The sequence below is a fragment of the Lates calcarifer genome, linkage group LG19, assembly GCF_001640805.2.
Source record: "Lates calcarifer isolate ASB-BC8 linkage group LG19, TLL_Latcal_v3, whole genome shotgun sequence".
Classification (NCBI taxonomy): Eukaryota; Metazoa; Chordata; class Actinopteri; family Centropomidae; genus Lates; species Lates calcarifer.
Genome location: NC_066851.1, coordinates 21,846,058 through 21,866,541, shown reverse-complemented (window position 1 = coordinate 21,866,541; position 20,484 = coordinate 21,846,058). Strand labels below are relative to the sequence as shown.

The 20,484-nt window shown below is 43.4% G+C and overlaps 1 protein-coding gene across 1 annotated transcript in view; it reads right to left on the bottom strand.

The window, feature by feature from the left end:
- Positions 1-20,484, bottom strand: part of fgfr3 (fibroblast growth factor receptor 3) — a 68,305-nt gene that overhangs the window by 34,261 nt on the left and 13,560 nt on the right. Inside the window, 2 exon segments of the mRNA XM_051078137.1 lie at positions 6,369-6,422; positions 9,342-9,605. Of these exon segments, the coding sequence (XP_050934094.1) occupies positions 6,369-6,422; positions 9,342-9,605 (318 nt within the window).

The window sequence follows — 20,484 nt, the reverse complement described above, 5'->3', positions numbered from 1 at the left end:
TTCTGCACAAGACCACCCGCCCTCTTTTTTGGATTTCCTCGCTAAACTTTTGTTCCTGCAAATTTACAATTTGTTTTTTCTGCAGCTTGCAATATTGAAATCACGGAATATGCTTCAAGTAATCAAGAAAAATGGGTTAAAAGTGCAGAAAAAACTTGAATGAATTAAATAGAAGTTTCAGTCACATTTTCTTAACATTTTTAATCAGATTTTTTGCCAATAAAAAGAAAAAAATCATTAGCCCTGAGGATAAAATAGATTATTATTAAATTAAGAATCAGTTTGCTCATTTTTTTGGTCAGTATTGTGATAAAAGAGTACACAGCCAAGAGTTTTCTATCTAATGTTTCAAACATGTGACAATGTGATGTGTTGGCTCTTCACTGCTTAATTCAGGAAGCTGAAACAGGCATTTTCCACTCTTAAGAAAAGGCAAAAAAAAAAAAAAAAAGAAGCAGCCTTTTCCAGTTACAGCAACAGTCGATATTTTGATTTCAGCATGTTTTTGATTTACTGTGGAGTCCTGCTCTGTATGCTCAGCACCACACAGGAATCCCATCCCGTGTCTAATTGGCTGGATGGTATTTCCTCAGCAGAGGGGAATGGGATTTTCTGGGAGGAGAGGAGGGGTGGGGGCCTGAGCAGATACCCCTAAACCTCCACAGGGACCGGGTCAGCAGATCAGCCTGCCCTGCGCGCCCTCACTCAAGTGGAACCTGGTTTACCATAACATGTTCTCTCAGCTCTGCAGTTACAGCGTCATGCGTGTCCACCTGTCAGCTGCAGAGGTTAACCAAGGAGGGAAATCTCTCCGGGAGCCTAAAAATACACACGACCGTATTCCTGTTCTGCTGTTTGTTTGGTTTTACGTCGATAACAGACTCCAAAGCCTGGCTGCAGAAATCGCTGAGCAGCGACAGGGAGAGGTCAGTCACAGAAGCTGCCACGCCTCCAAACACACACACGCTTTGGTATATTTACTGAGAAAATGGATTCTATTACAGCTACCAGTCAATGGTACTCTACTGTAATCAGTTGCTCAGTCTGAAGCATCCAAACTCAGTGATACTACGACACCTGCTGTAACTTAAATAGCTGTTTGATTTTCGCTCTTTCCCTTTGAACGTTTGACAGGATCCCGTCAGCGGATTCAGAAGCATCTATTACCGCTAACGAGGAGGTGATGTTTTCAGTCCTTTTTGTTTGTTTGGTAGAAAGCAGGGCATCTCAAAATCAGAACTAATTTCAATGAAATTTGGCAGAAAGTTGGGCCATGGGCCAAAGAAAGAAATGATTAGCTTTTGGAAAAGCTCCAGGAACTTTTCTAACGATTTATTTTCTTGCAAAACAGGGATTTTCTTTCTTTCTTCTTCTTTTTTTAAGATTGTCGATATTTTCTCACGAACTACTAAACTTACTTGAAGGGCAGACATCTGGCACATGCATTGCATAATTGTCACTATGTGTATTTTGATGCAGATCCAGATGCAGATTAAAATATTCGAAATACTTCTGTTATTAGAATAACAGTTTAGAGGATTGTGCAGTCTTGGCAGGGGTACGCCACGTCTGAGTGCTTTTTTTGTTGACAAAATAGAGTATGATTACATTTTTCTTTGTATCTGGACTAGGCATTGCCGTTACACACACACACACACACACACACACAACCCCTGCAGCGCTCTGTTCACTTTTCCTCTGACTCCTGGCGCTGTGCTGCAGGTCGGGGGAGCGTGACTGTGGCTCTCTATCAGCCCAACTTTAGTGCAACAGCAATTAGCTGGAGCAGGACACGCTGCGGTGCCGATCGCCGCAGCACACGGCCCTTCAGCGCTCAGACACTGATCTGGGGAAAAGGAGGAGGAGGTTTGGGGGGGGGGGTCTAATTGTGTAATTGTATAATTTGCCCTCACTGACGCCTGCGAGCACACAGGCAGATTTCATTACAGATTACACTGGGGCTCTTTGAAGGCGCGCTGCCCTGGAGGGCCTGCAGGGACTCAAGGCAAACAGAGTCGGAGGAATGGCGGCCGCGGAGCAGCGTAGCGTGGCCCGGCGTCCGGCTCTCTGCTCTCCTGCCAGGGTAAACAAGGAGGCTGCATAGCTCAGGAGCACAGCACAGCACAGATTAGGCTCTGTTAACATTCCTCCCTTCCGATGCGCGCACACGCACACACACACACACACACACACACTGCCCTTTCACTTCACACAGGGCTCTGAGTGTGTACGCCACTTTCCACGCTGCAAAAAGTACTCACTTTAATAAATCATATTCATCGCGTGAGGGCGGATGATGGTTCGATCTCTGACCTCCTCTGTCAGAGCCACATGATAACTCCAACACAGGGGAAACTATAGAAAATGACGCATTAAATATATAAATAAAACAAATAAATAAAGGAACTGCTGCACAATTACAAGAATGATGAAAGTATATATGATTATACCTTGATTCAAGAATATTCATTCCTTCATTCAAGATAAGATTTTCCTACAACAGTTGACAGCAATAAATAACTATTTAAGTCATATAAATAGACATTTATGTTGTTGGTAATGGTCCATGATGACTGAATGTTTCTCCCTCTTTGGATGTATTCAGGCCTATTTTGCACGTTAGACTCAGAGGTTTTATTTGCTTGCTGATGTTATTATCAGTCACCAATTCAAATTTCAATCTCTGTAACCCAGGTGGTTTCTTTTGTGTTGCCTCTCAGAACAGAAATGCCACATGTTGACCTCACACTTTGGTTCCTTTGTGTGAAGGCCCTCGTCTATTCACTGGACCTGCTCAATCAGTGAACATGCCCCTGATTTGAGTATAAACTGGAAAGATACAGAGGCAACAGCTGCTGTCTTTTTCCTCCGATAAAAATGAAACACAAATCTGGTGTCAATCTTACAAACTGGTCGATAATATTGTTTGTGCGCAGCGTCGTCTCCACAGGAATTACTGTGGCTGCTGGGTGGGTGTATATCTTCTCTGGCTTTCCCCAGAGGGCCTTTGGAGACAGCTGAGCGCGTTCTGGAGGTGGTGGAGAATGAGCTCATGACTGCAGCAGCTTGTCTGTCTTTCTTTCTCTGTCTGTTTGTCTCTCCGCTGAGAACAGTCAGCTGTGGCCAGCAGCATCATTTCGACTGGCAGCCGCAGCGACAGCTCCGAGTGACTCAACTCCTCAAATCTTCCCTTTTCTCTCCTCTCGCCCTGCAATTCTCTCCGTCTGGCTGTCAATCAGCAAATGTTTTCTACTCCCTCACCCTCATTAATAGACCGACTCTTTCACCGTCTCCACATCTCTGTAATCGTTCTCCCTGCATGTGGATGTGGATGTTCTTCCGCTCACCGACAGGGACTCTCCGTCCGGCTGCGTGGCTCGTCACATGGCTCCTTCCTGCTACAGCCGGCTAATTAGCGGTGGCTTAGCGGACATTAAGCAGCGATAGGGGTTTAACGTTTCTGGGCTAATCCCTCTCCTTTTGGCCAGGAAATCGGAGCCTCGTATGTCATGAGGCAGACTTACATCCAGAGATTAAGTCTGGCAGTCTGAGGCTATTTACTGGCATTCAGGATGTCTGCAGTAAGCCGCTGCCGCTGCTGCCACTTCGGCCTGTTTAGAAAACACTTCAGGCTTTCACCAAGATGTGTAGTTTCGCATTCAACACACATTCAGGTTGTACATTGCAGGAATTAAGCTTATCCAGAACGACTTACAGTACAAAGACAGCAACAGGAGGCTTTCTGCTGCTTTTTCTATAATCTCTCTGGATAAAAGAGTCAGCTAAATACCTTAAGAAAACGGCAAATATCAATATGAAGCAAGATTATATTTTTAATTCTGCAGCATCTGAATTGAGCAGAACAAAGGGATTAAATATTGAAAGTGATATCACCCAAACAACAGGCATTAACAGATACTCCTGTGTTTATCAAATGCCTGAGTGCTTGAGCTATTAAGTGATTAAGGAAAAAAAAAACAAAAACTACTGTTCTTGAGATTTCCGAGCAGTAAAAAGAGAAAATAAGAGAATTATGAGGTGATTAATTGACTTGTAACTGAGACTTTACTGTTATTTTTCCAAGCACCAGACTTACTAACAGTTGTTGCATGGTCTGTTGTTGTCAAAGCTCCCTCTGCATGCTGTCAGCAACAACTGCCTGGTTAAAGTATGATTTTTTCCTTTCTCCTGACAGAGAGGAAATCCTCAACATAAAAAAATCACAGAGAAATTGGAAAAACAGCGGCTTCTCAGAACCTATAACATTAATAGAAATGTCAGCCATGATAAAAACAAAACATTATATGTAAAGTCTATGTGAGATGTTTTGTTTTCTCTTTTTTGAGTGTTAGTCCATCTTTTCAAATATCTTTCTCTTGCCATGTAACGATGTAGCTGGAGGGCGATAGATTGGGTGAAACATCAGTGACGACCATGGGGAATTTGGGCTGTTTTAGCAGCCACAGTATCACCAACAGTCACCGTCCCAGCATGTTACTTAAGAGTCGAGGGTGACGATACTTGATTTGGTTGGAGCTTTGTAGTGACGTTTGATTTCTTTGATTTCAGTTGGGCGTCCGCCTGTTGCTCTGTCACCAAAACAGTTCCATATTTTGCTCCTGGCACCACTTTTGTCGAGCAGTTAAGGTGGACTGGGATTCAGTTCAGGATATCATGAGCTGTCTGACACTGCTGGCATGTTTTTGGCTGTTTTTCAGTCCACTGTCAAGATGTAGAATCGTCTGAACGAATCTTTCGTCTTTGAACTCTTGTGAACTGTATGCAAATGATTATATAATTTTACTGTTTTGCAGTTGTGGCATCTATTTATCGCCTCCTTTCTGTTAGTTTCTCAGTTTCCTCAGTCTGGCTTTCTACTGTCTTCCTCGTCTATCCTGTTATCTCTCCTCTTTCACCTGTATTTCCATCATTTCTCGTCTGTCTTTGGCTGTCTGCGCCTCACCTTCCGCTGTCTACCTCCGTACGGTACAACAAAGACAGCACAGTGAGGCGTCTGGCTGGTCGAGAGCCCGCCGAGGGGTGGAGACGCTTTCTGTCTCTCTGGAGTCGTGCTAGCTGCCAGAACAGAGCGTGTAAAGCGTGCGCAGCCAGCAGAAGCCATCCCTCATTCCTCGTCGTTCTTTGTTCACCTGCACCTGAACTCTGCATGTCTCCGAATGCCAAAACAACTCACATCACAACAGAGCGCTGAGAGGGGCGCTACCTGCCGGAGAACCACAGGAGAACCACCGGCTTTTGATCTGTGCGAAAGCGCCGTTTAGTTTACTTCTCTAGGGAGAATGCTTTACTGTGAGCACGGGAAGACAGTGCGTCGTTATAAGAGCCACATAATTCCAATTTTAGATATAAAACTCAGATTGTGCTCATATAAGTCTAATTAGCTGCATAAATCCCATCGTACTGTCTGTAAAAAGAACTTTCTGTAAGAAGTGAAATGGGCTCAAACTCTAAAATGCAGATTAACTGTTGACAACATAACTAATGTGAGGGGAACTACAGGGAACACCGAGGTGCACTTTTCACTCGCTTATCAAGTTCTGCTAATAATCCAGAGCTGGCAAAACCAGAATCCCTGAAGTCACTGGAAGATATAAAGACTTAATTAGGAATCAGTGGGCCTTCTTTGCAGTTACTATGTGGAGGAAAATATCATGTTTTATCTGAAATAGAAACAGCGTACTATTTACACCATCCATCCACCTTTTAATGAATTTAAATTGCTCTTCATTACCACCATTGATTTGTCAGTACTGTCCACTGTTTGTACTTCATACTATTAAATCATGATTACCAATAAAAGTCAATATAAAAATGTAATTAAACAAAAGAAGTGTGGTTTAGCTGGGGTTGGTGATTGCACAACCTTTACTATTAATATATCCCATGTACAGATAAAATTAAAAATCTGTTTGCAATCAAAAAGAAATAAAGTTGTAAACAGTACAACCTTTAAACTAAACTGTATCTTCTTAACCCATTTACAGCTGTTAACAGCTCCCTCTGCCAAGCTCAGTCAGCAGTGTGTGCAGCAGGTGCTGCTCATTAAGCTTAACGACCTGGTTCATGCTGCTTTAATAGAACTCAGGTTGTGTTTTTGAGAAAACACATTAATGCTGATAAGAATTCTGCTGCTATGTGACTGAAGGTTGCTTTGTTTTCTTTGCTAGATATCATATTCATCACATTAATGTCCCTAAAGTTCAGACAGGGTTGTTTATCATGAGCTCATAGTAGCTCTTTAAGCTAGAAAGGCTCCAAAATGTCGCTTAAATGACACCAAATGACATTATTTAATTTGTATGGTGTGTGGTTAAAGAGAATAATTAAGGATTCACCATTGCCATTACCTGCATCTTCTGGATCTTCGTCATAGTCTTCATCATCACCAGACGACAGAGAATCTTAAAAGAAAAGACGAATAAAGTGGGATTAATATTTAAGTTAAAAAAAGATATATAACTTCTTCTTTTTGCATCTGCGTTCATTCATGTGGACAGATTCTTTATTGAAATAAAATGTCTTTATTCTATGGACTACTTGAACTATGTCAGCCATCAGATAACACAAAAAAAAACACATCTGGAAAGTTGTACCACATAATTTATTTTGTGCAAGACAAGAGGAAAAATAAAGAGAGAGGGAAAGAAAACAAAGAAAAAAATAAAAGCAGGAATTACGTGCATGTTAAATGCCCAGTGGAGATTAAATGGTGTGTGTTCAAAAATTCATTAGACAAATGTGCACACAAAAAACACACACACACACATATGCATGAATGCATATTGAAACTGACTCTGCTCATTGAGAAACTCATGAATGAGTCTACAGTTCTCTGTAGCGTGGCGGTTCTCTCAGATATTACAGCCCAAACATTTCCACAGACGGCACAAATGAGAGGGTCATTAGTGCTGCTGTTGCGACGCACTTGTGTGTGTGTGTGTGTGTGTGTGTGTGTGCACGTGGGCCTGCACAGACACACATACAAAAACAACTGTTTCTAGCCATCTTTGCAACACACTGACGCTAACTCTTGCTAACAGTTAGCGTGTCAGATGACATCTAATAACTCCTCGGCTACAGATACGACTGTTTAGATTTGCTGTATCACACATTTTCATGGCGGCTTTGTAATTATTATCAATCTGACCCTGAAGTTTTCTGGTTCAGCTCCGCAGGTCTGCTTAATGAGAGCCAGCTGTTACCTTGACAACCCCGTTGAGCTAAAACTGCTCCTGAAACTCCTGACTAGAAGGTTTTTGTTTCTATTATCCGACACCTCAGTCCCTGACTCTGCTCTACTGTTGTGTCGGAGCTCAGCAGAAAGAAGCCAGCTTGACTCGCATTACAGTCTGGATGAACTCCATCACTGCAAACATGACACTACCTTTTTAAAAAACTACTGCGGCTGTCAAAATAAACCTCACGATAGAATACTGTGAATGAGTAACTACGCAGACAAGTAAAATCAGAGAGAGCCACTTCAGTGTTATGCACTCGAGCTAAACGCTAATGTCAGCATGCTAACACGCTCACAGTAACAATGCTAACATGCAAAAAAACAATCACAGGAAGATCAAGAGAAAAAAACACTGAAGACATTTTACCACAGTGTGTCCCAGTAAATTTACAAACGATGATGTTAGCACAGTATTTGCTTTATTTAAAAAGGATCTAAGCTGAATTTAACTATTATTTGTCTTCAGCCAATCCTCCAAAACACACAGAGTCTCCAAACATAAAAGTTATTCATTTTCATACACTTCAGTTTGCAGATAACTTTTCACCTCGTCACATTACAGCCTCTTGTCTCCAACATGTGTACCGTGTGTGTGTGTGTGTGTACAGTATGATCTGGCTGCTTTCCGCTGTCTGGACGCCGTCCAGGTGCTAAATCTGATACCGCTCCTAAATATCTGACACCTTACTCAAATATTTGAGGAAAAACACAATAGTCCATGTGTGTTTTAGATGGAGCTGAGACTGTGTTTAGAGTAGAGGGAGGAGAACGGGCGGTGGTTGAAGGGGGAGAACAGGATATTGCCGCCACATACTGTATAAAAAGTCTGACTTTGTGAGTGATTTAAACATGTACTGAGTGTTAAAATGATATGAAAATGTCTGACAATGGGCTGCGATGAATTTGCTTCCTGTGTGGTTTTTACTCCAGAAACGTGCTGAGCTGAGCTGGAAGCAAACGCAGTTATCTCACCTCAATTTTTAGACTTATTTAAAGAAAACAGAAAAAAGGAAAAGTCGGAATTTAAAGCTGAGTATGCGTTGGAAAGATGGATGGTTTCTACCCTTTTAAATCAGTGATGTGGGGAGTGTGTCTGAATGTGTCCTCCTGCAGTCTGGAGGTAATATGTGGGTCCATGTGGAGAAGCTGTCCACGTCTGATCAGTCCTGCAAAAAGGCCATTTTCTTCCCGGCTTGCAGCCAAACACGTGCATCTGTGTGTGTGTGTGAGTGTGTGAGGAGGTGGGGGGTAGGGTGGTGGGTTGAGAGCGAGTGAACTCTCTCATTTCTTGCCACCCCATCTGTTTCCAATGATGAAATGTTTGGAGCTAATTGCTTTCTAATTAGTTGTCAATAACGGGCTCAGCTGGTGTCCATGAGTTTTACGGGAAAAGCCGCCTGACTTTTAAGCTACTGCTCATTCCCTTCTGACCCCCCCCCTCCCCACCACTACTCCCCTCCCCACCTACCCACACTCCCCCTTCACCCCTTCCCCTCATGCATTCCTATTAGAGCTCAGTTTGCATCAGACACTTGTTTAAAACGTTACTCATCCCCTCGCATGATAATGAATTTCACCTTTGACTGTGCATCAGGAGGGGGGAATCTGTGCGAAACTTGGCTTGTGAAAGTCTGCACCGGTGTGATGCTGCATGTGTGTGTATGTTTGTGTGTGTGTGTGTGTGTGCAGCTTGGCAGGCAGCTAACCGGGAGCTGAAGCTGAGCAGGAGGAAGAAATGCTACAACTTTCCTCCTGAGCTATGTTTTCATTGTTTTTCTACAAGCCGTTATGAAAAGCTGTCATGTCGAGACATCACTGCTGTAACTGTTCAGCAATGTTTATTGATAGGAAATACTTTGCTGTCTGTCAAACGGGCAGAGAAACTAAGGCAGGTCAGTTTTCTGAGCGCTCCACAGGGTGCAGACGAAGTGTTTGTTTCCACTGGAGCTCTGCAAGTGACTCTGATAGCTTAAAAATTAGTCTATCCCAGGTGGGACAAACTTATTAAATGTCTAATGGATTGTTTTCAAACCTTTACTGACTTGTGACACCATTAAACTGCAGTAATGGTGGTTCCTCTCACCTGTCACCCTGATGGTGTAGTTGCTGAGCAGCGTGTTGCTGTGAGCGAGCCGGCACAAGTAGACGCCCGAGTCCTCGTACGACACGTTGATGATGCGCAACATCCTCTGACCCAGCCGCGTCCGGTTACTGGGCACCAGTCCTATGCCGTCTTTGAACCAGACGATGGGCTCTGAGGGGTCTTCCAGGTCACATGACATTTCCAGGGTGTCCCCCATGCCCAGAACATAGTCCTCCAGGAAGGCTGTCTCGCTGGACACAGAGTCTGCACACAAACAGAGGGAAACATTATGAGAAAAGGTGTTTTGTAAACTAGATGATTAGTAAGTTAATTAAAAAAGACCAATCAATAATGAAATTAACATTTACAGCAGCCTGCTAACATCAGTACACAATGTTATAAATATAGTGTTAGCAAATCTTCTTTTTTCCACCATGTAATTAAGAATCCCAGAGTTTTTCAGTTAAAAAAGAGGCAGTGGTACAGAGTTAACCACTGACCCACACAGCTAATCTGCCTCTGGAAGTCAGAAAAATTCTTATTCCAGCATGAAGAAGAAGACAGATCTGGGCTGTGTGAAAACGAACCCCTCCCCCCTCCTCTTCAACCTTCGCTGTCAAACACCAGCTCATTTACTCCAGGAGCTCCGTGTGCCAGCTCGGTTAGAGCCAGGGAAAAATCAACATGTTTACTAGCTTCACTAAGGATGCCGGCCTCCGCTGAGGACGGAGGAGAGATGGAGGGACACGTCTGGATAAATAAACAGTGGCTCTCCTTGTGTCACTTCCATCAGAGGTGTCTCCTCAGCCAGACCTCAATTACACATCACTGCCGTCAGGCAGAGACAAAAAAGACGACGTCGTGCACACTCTGGTCGGTCTGGCAACCATTCAAAAGAAGGACACACACACAAGGACACTTACCAGCACACAAATGGCTGCATAGTTTCATATATGCAAGAGTGCAGCCGCAGTCTTTAAATGAGCTGCTTGGGCAACAGAGTACACAACACGCACTTGTTCGCACACACAAATGCACACCCACCCACCCATGGGAAAGACTGAATGAGGTGTGTTAAGAGCGTGATTTATGATGGCAAATACACCCACTGTTGACCCGCTGAAAGGGCAGCGGCGTTACAGAGGCTCGCTGACAAGCAGCAAATGTGAACGCAGCGCTCTCACAGGCCGCCTCGAACTGAGATTAAGAAATTGGAGTTGAAAGGCAAAGTTGAAATCAGGAGCAGCCCAGACGAGACAATCATCACGGGGAATACATAATAGGTGCTCTAAATTATAGATGGGCTCTTTCGGTGTGAGGCAGGCGGCTGGTGCAGACGAACACCATCCTCGGAGACAGACAGAGGTACTGTTTATGTGGGAGAACCAGCAGGTAACGCTGCCAAAATCCCTTTGAAACATGTCTGCATGTCAGCTCATCCTCAAAACCAGAATCCAAGACTGCAGCTGCAGAGGTAGTACTTAAATCTTTTGAGTAAAATAAATACTCCATAAAATACGAGTAAGGATAAAAGATTGTCCTCTCCTACAGGAGAGAACTGAATAGATGAGCAGTGAATTGTTTTCTCTGTCTTATTACACCCATTAAAACTGGTGGAGATGTAAAGTCAATAATGTGCTTAACACAGCCGTGCAGTTCTCCGTGTGGCCTCTGGCTTTGACAACGATATTTACAACACTTCTTTTTCTTTCTTTTTTTAACAGAAAGGCCCATTCAGGAAAAAGAAGAAAAACAGTGAGGCGACGGTGCAGAGAGCATAAATTCAAACCCAGCGTGAATGACTCGCTACTTTCGTGTATTACTTATGACCTCTGTGAAAGAAAAGGGAAAAATGGGTCTTAGAATATCTTCAGGTCTTTAACATGGGGAACTGGGCTTTATGAGGTAGATGTAATAATCTCCGGAGACTCATAGCTCACTTTGGCTTTATGGACCTTGAACACTCGAGCGCAACCTCCCTTAGCAGCTCTGAATGAGCAGCAGCGAGGCTGTGACTGGAGCTGTTCCTTTGGATTAGGCACATATTTCCTGTTTAAAGGGTTAGTTCACCCAAATGTCTCGCTTAAGTCTAAAAGCAGCTAAACATGCAGGTTTAAATTTTAATTATTTGCCTTTTAAACAAGCATTACATTAAGCAACTATATCTGTTATTCTAATCTACATTTAATCAAAGCAAAAAATATGGATCCAACATTACAGCTTATTTAATTAGGATTTGTCAGCACCAAAGTAAGGTAGAACATTTTATGCAATCTTGTTGTGAGACAATACTTTTACTTTGATCCAGGGAAAACAGATAGGAGGAACATTTGTGTACCGCTTGGATGTAAACTCTGCCAGAGGCTAAACAAATGCAATTTACCGAAAGAACAAAACAAAACAAAGACGTTTCCCTCATACATTAAAAAACCCCATTTCTCAGGTGTCACACAAAAGAGCAAAGCCCCCTTTTTCTGGTCACCATCAATGACAAAAATATCTGTTTCTGCCTCAGATCCTGCTCTTTGAAATGCAGATTTGAATGTGGAAAAAAAAACCTGTTTTGAATTAAAGTGCATTTGGTTTGAAAGGCTTCACTTTGTGCTACCGCACAACCTTTCAGGACAGATTTAGTAGAGACTGTAGCCGCCTTGTTGTACCTTTCAGGGGAAAGCCCTGTAATGTGAGGTCACAGGTTTGATCACCCTGACAAGAGACAGTTCGCTGAAATGGGCTCATGTTAGCGCGTCACGGGGAAATATGCAGAGAGGAATTCCTAATTAGTGAATGAGTACTTTAAATAAATAGGACTGTGGTTGTTCAGAGCAGCTCCCAGGTGGGAGTGTGTGGAAGTGAATGAAGGTGAAACAGGGCGTTACTCAGTCACCTTCCCCTGAACGTGACAGTGAGGGTTAATGAACCAGAGGGAGTCCTGAGAGGGCTGTTATTAGGTCCATTTTTGACCACAGGAAATTTTCCAGGAACCTTAAACAAACTCGGGAACTTCATTCTGCATTGTGACTGTAGGAATGTTATTTTAAACTGCAGTAATATGTGTACACTACAGTCAATCTACACATGGATTCACATTACCCAGGTTGCTACAGTGCATGTAAATACATGGTTAATGATGCTAAAGCCACAACAGAAGCTTCCAAACTGCACAGCTGCTTTGCATATTTCATCAGCAGAGGAAACAGAGTACAATGACTCTGTGCTGTTGTCATCACATGCACAGTGATGTTTCAGATAGAACTGTAGCTTTGTAAGCAGTAATCCATCTAATCTTCAGTTGTAGTAGACGTACAAAATGAGTAATTTAGATTTTTGAACTTAGATTTTAGAAAACAAAACAAGACAATTAAAATCTACTACAGGTTTTCCGGATTGTGTTGAGGTGTAATCAGGGAAGATTACAGCAGTAATCTTATCAGCAGTTGACTTCATTTCAGATATTAACCAAAAGCCCAACACTGGCCTGATAACCGTACAGTAAATATAAATAAAGCATTAGCTGATTCCACCAAGAGAAACTCTCATACGTATTTTGTGCCGTGGGATTAGAAACAGTAATTCAAAGGCTTTGTCTCAGTTCATTTGTCTGTTTAAATCTTTTGTCTTCACATTCTTTATTCTCTGTGAACCACTTGATGACAAACCTGTTTGATATCAAAGCACTTTGGTGAATAAATCAGACCTGAAGTGATTCTGACAAAGCAGATAAATGTAACACTCTGCTGCAGCATTCTGTTGGCGTCCAACTTGATATCAACATCTAGACATTCCTGCTGTTTCCTCGTCCGGTGCGGCATGTGTGAGCTATCGACTGCCTGGCGTGTGTGTGTGTCTGTGTGTGTGTGTGTGTGTGTGTGTGTGTGTGTGTGTGTGTGTGTGTGTGTTTGAAGGGGGTGGAAGGACTCTCACCGGAACCTCGAGCCAGCTGGAAGCAATGTGTGATATGTACTTTTGGAGTGTGTGTGTAAATGTGAATGTGGGTTCGGATATGTACATATGTGTGTATGATTGTAACCCAGGGAACAGTGTGTGTGTGTGTGTGTGTGTGTGTGGTGTGTGTGTGTGTGTGTGTGTGTAGGGCTTGACGGTCACTCCATAAATCAAGAGGCCCCTGCCCTACTGGCCCTTCTTAGCCTCTCGGCTCAATATCATAACAAATAGCCCTTCAGAATCATATAAAGTCTCTCTTTGAGACGCTACGGCGCGCTATCTGTTAACGCGGCGCTTACAGACTCCATCTTTTCTGAGCGTCTGAAGAGGTTTATTTATCCTCTACAAACTTCTCCAGGGGCCGGCGGGCAGACTGCGGCCCCAGGGATGAAAAGGCCTCTTTATGTGGGGAGCCTTTCCACGCCTGCCTCTCTCCCTCTCTGACACACACTCACACACACTGAGCGGGGCTGAGTGAGAGACCCTGGAGGAACAGGAAGGCGCGTAGACCAGACCAAGGAGCTGTCGCCATGGCTGCTGTCGTATCAGGTCATGGGAGGGAACATGGATGACGTTTAGCTTAGTAAACCCATCCGAAATTCCAACTTCTTAAAATATCAGCATTAAGGGAGCTGATTTTTGAGTTAGAAAACTTACTTCCCTATGATTTTTTAATATGTGTTCTTTTGGGTGCTCATTGCTTTCTTTCCTTTAAGAGAAAATCTGCAGTAGCACAATTTGCCAGGTGTGCTCTGTCACCCCATTTTCAGCTTTGTTAACACGTCTTGAAGATATTTTCCTTTACGAAGCTTTGTGTGAGGTAAAAATAGGAAAATCAACTCCAAATTAAAGATAAATGAGACAACTCTGAATCTACACTCGATCCTTAAAATGTTGCTAAATAGACTGTTCTGTGTCTGGGTGTGTGCACGATGTCTCTCAATGTGTATCCCTCTTTAATATTCAGAGTCAGGGGGAGTATTTTCTGAATTTCACATCTGTCAGTAAACAGCCAAATCGCGGCATCAGTGCGGTGGCAGTTTGATGAATTCATTTTCTACTCTGGAGGAGACAAACACAGAGAGTTTCATCTCCGCTGCGCTGAAACACTGAACCTGTGGGTCTTCAATAATAACTGATATTCTTAAGAAAAAGTTTTGCCAATTTATTGCTATCATTTAAACTTCCTGCTGGTTCTCCAGGCTGAGTTATGCTGCTGCTGCTGAAGAATGACGTCTTCTTGTTCGGCCAGGCTGCTTTGCATAACGCAACATCCACGCAGGTTCAAACAGGCCGGCATGAAGGATCATAAACGGTAAAAGATTACAGGACTCTGTTTCTTTAAGGGGGCTTAACAGGTACTTTTATTGGGTCTGCTAGAAAAGCACCAACACATACCTTTTTAAACCATATCTGCGTCTCCTTTTGAAAGTGATGGATTCCAGATGCGCGAGGGAGACATTCATCTTTATCAAACTCCCTTTTTTCCTCCTCCTCACTACGCTGAGCTAATAATACAACAAGACTGCGTTTCCAACATCTGCAGAGCGGACTGCTCCCAAACCAGTGGCAAACAATTCAGCGACAAATGGCCTTTTTTATTGCAGGTAATTAGTTGTTTGCTTCTACTACTGAAACAGACCGGACTCCTTTCTTTTGAACAGGGAGAGTAAATACTTTCCACATTTTGGTGATCACTCACGGCCAATTGGTGTGCATGTGTGTGAAACTGGGAGCGAGGACGGTATGTTGATGTGTACAGTATGTCTGCGCATATGTGGGCACATTTCTGTGTGTTTTTCTTCTGTGAAAACAGCTGGAAACACAGCAAGATCACTACTACAAAGTCCACACAGGGCAACAAACACGAGCAGTGATTATCTTTAAAATGAGACTTCAAATCTTCTGCTGAACTGACGACAGTTTACAAAAGTGGAATGATGGTTCATTTCAAAATGAATCCAGGCTCTTTCTCAGTCTCAGCAGTTAACGGCCAAAGCTACAAAAGTAAGACGCAAGTTGAAATAAAAAGAAATGTTAGTCTAGAGAAATTTCCTGAAGAGTTTCAGACACTCAGACAGTCTGGTTCAGACCGAGATGTCCTCCACAGCAGCCCGTCTGCTCGCTGTGTCCCACCAACAGATTCTTTTACTTTTGCTTCCATACGGTATGCTGAAAAACTGGACCGGCTGCCAACCGTTTGGCACGCTCAACACCCTGTCAGACAAGCCAGCATCACATGACCTTCAAACAGGATCTGTGGAGGCCCCCCCCCACCCCAAATCTCCACCCACCACCACAACCATCACCTCCCCCCTCCATAAAGAGCACATTTCTCTTCCTCCATTTCACAGCTATGCCAATTGTAAATCCTGCTCGTCCTGGAAAAGCTCCCTCTTCTTTTTTACCTCAGTTTTTTTTTCTCTTTTTTGCAATGTGCAGTGAAAGTCCCTAATCTCTGTTTAATATGGTTTGGCCGGATGTAAATACCTTCGGACAATGCCCCTAATCTGGGCCAGCCTGACAACCTCACACCATTGCGGAGAAGCCTGCCAGGAGGAGATGGAGAGAAAAGAGGGATGGCTCGGCAGAGATCAAGGAGGAGAGGAGAAAAGAGGAGAGAGCAGGGAGGGAGGGAGGGTTTCCCCAGCTTGTTGCCTCTATTCTTTGCCGAGCTGAGCCACCCTTTATCAAAAGAGCCCCTAAAATCAAGTTAAAGATAGACATTGCCTCTAAACATCCCGCCCCGGCCTGTGCCAGCCTCACCCTCCCTCCCCAGCGCCTGGCCCTCCGCTCGGCTGCGTTAACGAGCATCGGAAGCTACTGTACGTCCAGAGCATCTTGGCAGCGCCCAATCGTCTTTGCTCCTTTCATACCCTCATCATCACCCCCACCTCCCCTCCATCCCACCAGACTAGGGCCTGGGTTTGGTCCACGGTAATTGTCATTCCAAAGACGAACTGGCCTAGTTTCAATTCAACAGACAAGTGTAAGAAGCTCAGCCCACAAAAGCCAGGATGTCTGAGAAGTGTGTGTGGGGCTACTATACAACATAATCACACTTCCCTAAACAACACGGAGGAACCAATCTGATTACAAGGCGGCTTTTTGGATCTCAGATTTTTTTTTTCTTTACGCAGCGAGTTGTTAATACACTTAATGTTCCCTTAACAAGATGAACAGAAGTGATATTTTATAGAGGGTCCACTCTGTGAAACCCAAATGACTTCACACAGACTTTTGGAGGCAAAACTGATGCTCAGTCAGCACTACTGTATCCTGGAAGGGTTGCTGAATCAGGGGAGTGGTCGGAGAAAGACAAAAAGCAGAAATTGGGGCAAGAGCAGAACAACAGAAGTTTCTGCTGGATATGAAGAATTACACCACACCACCGCAGGCACTGTTGGCAAAACAGAACCATGGAACAAAAGAAGTTTACTGAAATCCAAAAAGCTCCCAAAAGTACACCCACAACACTATCTGCTGTTTTTTTTTTCCTATTAATACCTCTCTTAATGGTGCAGTGGCAGGTTCAGTATGTAATTTCAGCATGTAATTTTACATAATGATACTGATATACATAGTCAAATTTCCCCCAAATTAACTGAAAGATAAAAAAAAAAACAGATGAATGTCTGTTGCCTAATCTAGTGATTTCAATGCTGGTTACGGTCACAAAGTACTGTCATAAATCAGTCCTGTTCATCAGCTTGCAACACTGCCTGCGACGGCCAAAAACAACCAGAGATATGAAATGGTTAGCTAGTGTAAACAGTAAAACAAAATCTATGACAGTTGAGAAATTCCTGTCATCTGATGGAATCTATTCACATCAGCTGCACAAATTGAAACAAGTTGAATATTTTTAGGGAAAATTTGGAATTTAAAGCTTGAAATGGTCTGGATTAGTTACAAAGAAAAGAAAGTTTCTAAAAGTCGTCTAAAGAACATTTTATCTCAAGAAACAGCTGATGGAAACCATCTCCGAACACGCTGACACAGCACGAGGAGACGCCTGATTGAAACGTTAAACTTTGACCTCCGCTGACCCCGACCAGGACCCTACTCTGGCCTCTCAGCGTGGCAAGTGCAACCCCCCCCCATCCACACACACACAGACACACACACAACTTCTGATACTCTCCAGCTGGCATGTCCTGCTCCCCCACAAATAATGTCCTGCCCTGGTAAGATAGTGATAGCAGTGTGTGTGTGTGTGTGTGAGGTGACAGAGACGTCAGTGTCAGGGAGTGCGATCAATCCAAAGGCGTACTTGTCTTCTGAACACACCCACACCTTCACAGACACTGTGTCGCCATAACAACGTTGCAAACCTAGACGGCAGCGTTGTGCATTCATCCTATAAGAAAAAGAAAAACCCTCAGTAATCGTGTTTACACTCCCTCACACTCACTCTGTATTTCAGAGGAGTTTACAATGGTGACAAAGAGAAGCTTTGAGCTGAAAGTTAAAACCTCATCTAGACTTTGTTAATTAATCTGTCAAGCATTACTAAGACAGAGCCTTTTATCAACCTTTTACATGTTTTCCTCGCTTTGAGTAAACAGCACCAGAAACATGTAGCAGGAAATCAAGGTTTTTAAAACTTGCATCTGTGTCTGAATTTATAAAACTGTTTGATCCAGGGGAGGGTCCAAAGGTGGAGGCAGGGTGGGTGTGTCCCTGGGTTGGGCTCAGCAGGACATAAAAGTGTTTACTGCTTCGTTTACGATGCTGTTTATTAGTGCGGTGGGACTGCGTAGGTCCGTTTCTCTCCCTCTTGTTACCTCATGCTGTAGATCTGAGCCACCATGTGCTTCTGATCACCAGGAGCACCCAGAAACACTTCCTGAGCCGCTTCCTGTCCCGTACCAGCCTGCTACCGAACCACCAAACTCTTACTCCATGTTGTTCTCTTTTGCTCTTAGTTAATCCAATAATCACTTCTTTCATGTCTAACTTGTTGAAAACAAACAATGTTATTAACATGTCGACTGCCCCGCGTCTCCGTCTAAACTTGGTGAAACGTCTGTGTTAAGTGTGTTTGCTTATGAGAGCAGGACAGGAGCAGGAAAGCCTCTAATCCCATCATCCCTCCCTCCTGCCTCTCTCCAGGACCTGCCTTCACTTACAGCACAAACAGGCCACAGAGAGGAGCCTCTGTTTGGGAAAAAGAACAACTGGAGCACAGTTGTCCTGAGACATCTATACCAGACATCTATACTAACGCAGGCCTGAACAATGTACAACAGTCCTCTACAACCAGGACGAATGTAACTTCACTGAAATGAGTTTCATATAGCCAAAAACTGAAACATCTGCCTTTCAGGTTTTGTTTTTTTAATTTCCCTGTAAACAACCTGAGACTGTTTAGCATTGCTAATTGTTAGCCGTGCCCTGCAGGTACCCGGACAGCCCAACAGATCTATGGTAACCACTTCAGTTACCAGGGTGACTGTGCGTGTATGCACTCCACTCCACTGTGGCCCACAGTCCTGCTTTGCCATTCATTAAAGAGTCAATGGAGTTTCCTAAGGAGCACAATACGACAGTATAGTGCTTCACACATGAAAATGTTCAGTTGCTTTCCTATTCAGCCAGCGCCAACGTGCCACTGAGCAAAGCACTCATACTTGACTCCCAACTGCTCCAGTGAAGCAGCTCATTGGCTGAGAGTTTAGGGCTGTGGTTGAACTGGGCAACAGGAATGTAGGTTTTCTGAGACTAAAGCGATGTACCACCTTAAAAACAGTAATAATGATTATTTTCTTCAACAATTAATCTCTTGGTTATTATGTTTTTTATAAATGAATTGATCCTTAAGTCTATATGTCTATAACTACCTCCCAGAGACCAGTGCGACGTCTGCAGGTTGCTTCTTTGTTCCAACCAACATTTCAGACGTGAAAACATTCAATTCACGACGACTTTAAAAAAGCAGCAAATCCTCACATTTGAACAGATGAAATTAATTAATTTTTTTGGCATTTTTTCTCACTGAACAACTCAAACAATTAACTGATAATTAAAACTGGTGTTGATTAATTTTCTGTTGCCAGTGAGTCAATTACTCATTTAATCATTCCAGCATTAGTTCTCATCAAAAAGCCTTTTGACTAATTTATAGTTAACAAACATGCAACAAAAAAAATACATTTTTAATGCATAGATGTATAAAATGGCCATAATTGCAAACAATGTGAGAGAAAGCAGCAGTATTGTTGATTAGCACACACCACTGCAAGACAATGTGGCTAAGAAAAAGTAAAAAATCTCATTTGTATGTGCTCTGCTCTCTGTGGACGTCTGGTTCTATAGTTTATGTCAGTTAAAGGCCACTGTATCAGCAGGGAGTCAGAAACTACTGAAGGAGGAGTTCAGGTCTATCAGTGTTGTTGCAACTTGTCCTTGTCAGGTCGATAAAGGACAAGGAGGATATCATGACCCTTTAAAAAGTCTGTGATCAAGTGATGCTTAAAAGACCAGACACACAGACCTCTCACCCACATAAACAAAACTCAAAGCCGGGCTTTTACACATTTAAAAATAATCTAATGTTTTCCGATTCTCACTTCGTGGCGTTACACGGCAGATAAACGGCCGAACGCTGCGGCGACGATGAGGAGAAAATTGTCACATGAGGAAAAAATGCAGCCAATTACCAGATACACCACACTCAAAAATAACGTTTCATGGGAGTTTTGAAAAATTTCTGACATGGGTTATTTTAAAAAAACAAAACTCGAGTCAGCTCCACTGTCACTGCTCTGCTGTTAGCCAGCACAACACCGAGTCTCTCTTTCTCTTCTTTCCAGGGAGAAAAAAGGCTTCCATTACGCTCTGCAGACGGTACAAGGGTTTATTATTTTAGCTCTCCTGGCAAAATAACAGGGGAGAGTTGGGGTGACGGAGGGGGGAGAGAGGGAGACGTGGGAGGGATGGAAGCCGAGTTTGGTTTCAATATTAGATGTGTCAGCTGCCCTAGATGTGGGGGGGCTTTAAACAGAAGTGCATGTGAGGGCGTGAGGAGAGACCCTGGATCTTTTTGAACAACGCAGCGGCGGTGGAGGCGAGCAAAGATGGATGGATCAACCAGCTGAGAAAGAAAGAGAAGGAGGAGGCGGAGAAGGAAAGGGTAAATTGAAATGATTATATTTGTACTGTATAACCTGCTTTGGTAGCTCTGCACTTAATTATG